At 37.0% G+C, this 6,976-nt stretch overlaps 2 protein-coding genes across 2 annotated transcripts; both read left to right on the top strand.

The window, feature by feature from the left end:
• Positions 1-3,593: 3,593 nt before the first annotated feature.
• Positions 3,594-5,352, top strand: LOC135141885 (uncharacterized). Its single transcript, XM_064073460.1, has 3 exons — positions 3,594-3,716; positions 4,501-4,930; positions 5,054-5,352. The coding sequence occupies exons 1-3, from the start codon at positions 3,594-3,596 to the stop codon at positions 5,350-5,352; spliced, it is 852 nt and encodes a 283-aa protein (XP_063929530.1).
• A 78-nt stretch (positions 5,353-5,430) lies between these two features.
• LOC135141883 (uncharacterized) lies at positions 5,431-5,802 on the top strand. The gene has a single exon (XM_064073459.1). It carries the CDS (start codon positions 5,431-5,433, stop codon positions 5,800-5,802), a length of 372 nt encoding a protein of 123 aa, XP_063929529.1.
• Positions 5,803-6,976: the final 1,174 nt, after the last annotated feature.

The following is a 6,976-nucleotide window of genomic DNA, read 5'->3' as shown; positions in this document are numbered from 1 at the left end:
CTTGGATAGTAATTTTTCCTAATTCAGCATACTCTGTCTTTTAAATTTTCCATAAAAATTGAGACACCACCTGATACAGGTAATATATCAATAAACTCAAAACTTTTGTGGTTTAAAAATGTATAGAGAACTCATCCGTGACGTTGATGTAACGATTTATGTAAAGATGGCGCTCGCGATGTTATTATGTTTGTAATTTCGTATTTTATTCGGCGATACAAAGTGTAGATTTAAAGTAGCTCGTAATACAGTTCACGTTGATTATCGTGTGAGTCATGATGGTAGAGGATACGAGGGTAACAATTTTTGGACCGTTAGAGTTATTGCGATTTGGTCATAAATAAGAGGTATAATCGTTGCGAGTTTGGTAGTTTCTCACATACATTGTTGCATCTTCCGTAAATAAAAGGTAATAAAACCAGTTAAGACACGCTCTAACAATGTAGCATTAGTATAAGTTGTTATAGTCCATATCTAATTTAACAGGCAATACCTAATAAAAGGAAGTTCGGAACGATTTGTATTTTATTTCATTTTTTAGATGGGTTTTAAGTTTGTTTATGGGCCATTAAAACTATTTATAATGGAATGGTAATGTGAGGATAGATGGCCACCGCAACGTTTACCTAAAATACCATGAAATATAAATTGTTTTAAAATATTTTCAAACCACGCGACTAAAAAGGAAGTAATAAAAGCGCGCTTCTGTGAAATACGTGGCTGTTAAAAAGTAACAATGCAGGCTTAATAATTAGTTATTATTGACAGTGATCGAATTTCCCGACCCAGGTGTTCGAAATGTCGGTGTTAGTTGAGGACAATACCGACTAGCTAATTGGTTTGTTAATTACATCAGTGCTAACCAATAAAAGTAGGGGAGTCGGATAATGAAGCGACAATTTGTTCCAAGGGAAAATTAATGCCTGCCACGAATAAGTTTTATTTTCGCAGTTTCATACACTAATATTGATTTTGATCTGATTAACACAGCGCTTTTCGATGTTTAGTTGAGCACAACAGTTATTGACTCAACAGGACTATATTGAATGCGATGCTGCAAAAACAACACAACAGCCCAACCTCTTTTTAATTAAGGCCTAATGCAAATTCACTTCAATCAAGCTTCATCCATCGATCCGTTTCTATAACAAAATTTTGCGCAAAGCGAAAACTTTCAAAAGGAGAGGGAACTAATTACCATGCACTATTTTTAAATCAAAATCGATACCTACTCGCAATGATCTAATCAGTTCAATTTCGGTCTTATAGCTTTCCTGGAAAATAAAAGTGCGCTTCCCCTTTTAATCAAAGGAGCTATTGAACCTAATAAACATTGAATTAAAGAGGAATTGACTCGTCTTTGAAATTTCGCCATTTCTTCCGCTAATTGTCAATAAAGTTCGCGGAGCACTAAAACACATTGCAGCTCTAACTCAATTTTTTTCGAATTTCCATTTTATTAGAACGGTATCATTAAAATTTACGGTGCAGATCTGTAGCAATCGCATTTCATAACGAGTTATTATTCCGTTCAGCTTCCCAATTCGATGCTGGTGCCAACAATCCCGCTGTTCGGATTATTAAGCGGCTAGCTGAGTTTTATTTACACATTAAATTTTGACTTTTTCAAATTTTTAACACTTCTCATCGCTCGCCCTTCTCTACACGATCGCTATAACGCAGCAGTTTCATCATGAAATTTCCTTTTTCACATTGTTTTCCTATTTTTTCTTCTACGAACAAGATTTTTCTTTTCAATACTCTATCACTGCTGTTATGATGGCTTAGGAATCTAGATTTCATTTTTGATAACCACTTCCAATCCAAGGTTAAACCCAAGTAGCATAGTGCTTGCAACATCATCTTATCTTCTAGATCCAGTTAGTGTGGTTTTTAGTAATCTTATTAGGAACGTCAAAACTGACAGTTCTTTTCGGTACGGTGGCGCCATCTACATAAATATCATTATTGAAATATGGTTCTCCATGTATCTTACAAGAAATACTACGATGACAAAGAAAATTTTTATATTTCCCGTTAAAACTTCGAATCACACTAAATCTTCCGAGTTGTAACTATTTTCGAGTTATCTTTTGATAAACACAAACTACACTCGTTAATTGTGATATTTTTGGCCTACTTTCAAAGTTTCATCACGAAATGTTGAGTCCCCACGATAAAAAATATATTGGTTCATAATATGCCCCAGATTATCATTCAGGCAGTACTCAGCACACCTGTATTAGGAGACCGGTCATAATTTCAAGAAGGGTCAACGAGATAATCACCGTCGATGTTGCGTAGTGGTAATAATAACGATCAAGCAAATTTCCTGGAAGCTTAGTTGAAAGTTGATTAAACTCTTTGGGGTTTGCAATTATGTGCGGTGCGCGCACCGTCGCTCGACTTTCATATATGCCCTATTTTATCAGATTAAAAACATTAAACTCTTTCCCCTGCGGCAGAACTTAGCGATTAAGTTAAAATGAAGCCCTAAACGTATTAGAAATATTCGTTAAACTCAGCTAGTAACGGTGATTATCCTTGAAATTAAGTTGACGTTAATACCGGGGACATACACGTATGTGCATGTTTTAAATATGTGTAATAAACTTGATTTGGGCCCAACCCTTAATTGGAACGCATTTTTTGCCCTCGAGGGGATACGCAATAGCACTCATTTCAGTGAAAATTAAACTGACTGCACCATAATCGCACAAACATTTTATCGCAAATTTCGCCCATGAAATATTGAACCTGCAGCTTTTATTACGACCGAATTTTGCTAGGTGGACGGCCGACACCTAAGGCCATCTTACGGACGAAACGCAAAGCTGACTCGAAGTGGGTGATCTGACCGCTAGACGGAACCCTCGATCCGTCGATGAAAATATTATTAATCAGGTAATAACAATTGGTTCCAGTGTCTGACAGATTACGTAGTGAATTATTGAATATCGGGTGGCTTAATAATATTTCCGCAATACTCATCTTACAAAATATTCATATCAATATTAAAAACTACTAAATTATGTTCTTCATAAATGTGACAACTGCGTTACGTAGTGCGGGTTCTAGACCACTTTTGCCTAAAGCGGTTGGAGTGTGGGGAACAAAATGTTGTTTTATTTGTTATGTGTCTACTAAAGCCTAAAGAATAAAATAAAGCACTAAAATGTCTATAGCACAATATAATTCTTATAACATGTAAGTAAAAAGCTGCGAAAACCCATTCTTTTTAAGTTATAATGCTTTGTTAATAACCCTGGCAGTCATAACTTGGCCGAGCAATAAAAAGTGCTTAACTGCAGCTAATAGCTCATCAAATTTAATCAGTAATGTCCACTCTGTCATGAAACTTAGGTTTAATCGCTGAAATAAACGATTACAGAAACTCCACGGGATTATCGCCAGTGATGACACTTTGATTTCAAACCATGTCAAATTAATAACGACTTTTTACTTTAAACATTATACGTAATAATGTTTACATGGCATAACGGTGAGAAGTTTAATGTAGGTTTTCCTTGTCAGTTTAGGTTTGGTATAAAGAGACATCTATCTAGCGTGCACCTCATCATTAAACGGTAGTAATGGACACAGCAGTAGTTAACTCCGCAATTAAACTTTCGAATTGTTATGCTCGCCAAGATAACGCGCTCAGCAATCCAATTCGAACATTCCAGTTTATGATCGAGTACAATTTATACGAATTGGTCGTTTCGTAGCTTTGTGGAACGCTATTTAATTTATAGACCGGACAACATTTCCTCCCTACCTGTCCGCATTTTCATTAAACGAAATACAATTAAACCCGTAAAAAGCTAATGGAAAATACGCATAAACGTTATTTAGAGTGGCAAGTTGCTAATGAAATTGTTTAATTTATGCAAGAAGTCAGAATGAGGTTCGCAACTGATTGGGATAGTTATGGCCGGGGTTTCAAAATTCATTTATTTTGTGATGGCAGTTGGGTTTTAACTACTGAACCAGAAATATAAACACACAACAAAGACAATAAAAAGTGCAATTATAGGTGCTTTTAGTGCCGGGACCAATATAGCGCCAAACTAATCAGGAACTGCAACTTTGTTATATTCCACACAAAACAAAAAATGTGTACGTTGTTTCAACTTACAATAGATTTGAGGATCTATAAAGCATAGAGAGAGGGAAGTGGTGCAATATTTGGAGTCCCATATTTCAGATAAAACTAAACTGTGGGTAAATATTTGCATTTTTGGTATTTCATGTACCTACCTGAAGGGTCCAAGTAAAACCCCGCCCAGATGTTATCACAGTAATACCGAACTTTACTGAGTCATGTGCTCTTTGAACCTTGTGACCACTGTTATGTATTGAAATTCGCAGAAAGAGGCGTTATATGTGATTCACTTATCCGATAAAGCTGTGTTTAACAGAGAAGACTACCCTTGGTCAACCCTGTGTGGATAAATCTTCCCCATAAACTTTCTTGAACCACTCAACATTTGGTCCCAGCCTTTAGTTTTAGCTCCGGATACTACGAGGACTGTTGTTTCAGTCCTCGTAGTATCCGGAGCTAAAGCTTCGATGGGAAGGTTGTACGGTCGATTAATAAAGAAGAGAATTGAGGATCAATATAGAGAAATGGAAGATCAAAGCGGTTTTCGAGCGGGAAGGTCTTGCATAGACAATATATTCGTTCTCCAACAAATTATAGAAAAACGAACATCCAGAAATCTACCTACCCATATAGTATTTATAGACTTAGAGAAGGCCTACGATACTGTGCCCTTAAAAACACTCTTTGAGACACTGACGAAGGCAGACCTAAGTAAGATTTACATTGAAGCTATAATGAATATGTATAGAAATGCAAAAGGCGCCATCAAAATGCGGAATACTATCTCAGACCCTTTTCCAGTTACAAAAGGCTTGAGACAAGGATGTTCGTTGTCTCCAACACTATTTAAAATATATATACAAGAAGCATTAACAAACTGGAGGAGAAAATGCACACAAATGGGAATAAAAATAGGAAATAGTTACCTAACGAGTGTCTTTTTCGCAGATGATCAAGTAATTATAGCAAACGATGAGGAAGACATGGACTACATGATTCGAAAACTAACAGCAGAATATGAGGAATGGGGACTCACTATCAACTTAAACAAGACCGAGTACCTAAAAATAAAAGACGAAGAAAAAGATGACCAACTGTCGATCACGAAAATAAAGAAATGTGATGAATTTAAATATCTAGGTAGCGTAATAACCAAAGAAGGGACATCACAAAGAGATATAAGAAACAAAGTACAACAGGGTCGAAAAATAACTCAAACACTAAATTCTCTACTCTGGTCGCCGTAAATCAAACTACAAACAAAAATGACACTCTACACGGCAGTTGTAGAAACGATTTTAACATATGGCTCAGAATGTTGGCAAATGACGGAAAAAAGCAAAAGACAGCTGGAAGTAGTAGAAATGGACTATCTCCGAAGGGCGTGTCGGATATCCAAACTAGAACATATCCCAAATACAGAAATCCGTAGAAAGACTGGAAGAATTTACAACACGGTAGATACAGTAGAATCGAAACAACTTTTATGGTACGGCCACGTAATGAGAATGGGAGATGAACGATGGCCAAAACGAGCTATACAGTATGTACCAGGGAACAAAAGAAGAAGAGGTAGACCAACACTAGAATGGAGAGAAGGTATCCGGAAAATAATGGAAGACAGAGCCATTGAAGAGGAAGAATGGACAGACCGAAAGAGGTGGAGGTCGAAATGCGGGATGCGGCAGAAGCTGTAGGACCCCTGCTCTATATATATATATATACTACGAGGAAAGTCCTGTATATATTTGTCCTTCCATTGGGGTTCTACTTGCTTACACCTTAGACAACGGGCTGTCCAAAACGAGGTCCTAAATTTTGAGCCGCAGACTTTGGTCCGTTCAGGGCAAACCCTCATTTGTTTCAAATTGCCACCAACTAGTTCGGACTACTCAATACTTGGTTCCAGTTGTTTGTTTTGACCCCGGGTACCAAAAGGAAGGTACTGGATTCGGGATTTATCCGCGGTCGTCGCTGAAAACGATGTCCCAGATTTGCGGTCCCAGGGATCGCCGACTCTGATCCGCCAAGGGCACTGTTTTAAATACTCAGACAATAAGTAATTATTGGTAGGTGGACTGGGATGGAAATGTTGTGGTCATTTATTAATGACTGCTTTAGTATGCTTCATTTAAACAAGGAAAACTGCATGATTCATAAAAAATTATTTTGTTCCGAGTTGCATTTACTTGTAAAATATGAATAGACAATCCTCAATAAAAAATCTTTTAATACACATAATTATAACCAGAAACTCTTCAGTGTGTTAACGGGTTTTAACCGATTTTGGTTTCAATGACTTTTTAATAGTTCGAATTACAGTTTAAAACGCTTTCTTTTATCTCGAGATCAATATATTTTGTCCGCCGCACAAAGTAACCGCGCTCGGTGATCCCTGCTGTTAAAGAACTTTATATAAAGCTGCTTCTTTGATTTGCAGTATAAACAATTCTAAAATATAGATGATATTGCAAGTCGGCTACGCACTACCATAAAAGTAATGGTGAGCCTGACTTGTGGTCACACTAACGACTCATGTTGAAGTCCATCTTGTCTTTCGTGCCACAGCTTAATTGTGCCCATTATCATAATATTACGTTTGTAATTTAAGAGTATTTTAATCATAGCCCGATTTAATCTTTTCTAATGGTTGTGATTTGAGATAATGAAAAGGGTGATTTAAACAGAACGTTCCAGTGCGCTTCCACGCTGTCCATTGTCGACTGGACATGGGGGTGCTTCTTTATTCGCTTGGTCACATTTACATGTATTTGCATGTGGTGATCACTGGTCATTTATAAACGAACTTGGTCCGTGTCACTGATCGATTACCCTGTCACTCAAATGCTTCCGCATATTTCATGGTGTTCT

Source organism: Zophobas morio, unplaced genomic scaffold, assembly GCF_036711695.1.
Source record: "Zophobas morio isolate AGI-343-1 ecotype UQ-CSIRO unplaced genomic scaffold, CSIRO_AGI_Zmor_V1 ptg000044l, whole genome shotgun sequence".
Taxonomy (NCBI): domain Eukaryota; kingdom Metazoa; phylum Arthropoda; class Insecta; order Coleoptera; family Tenebrionidae; genus Zophobas; species Zophobas morio.
This window is presented reverse-complemented; position numbering and strand designations above follow the sequence as displayed.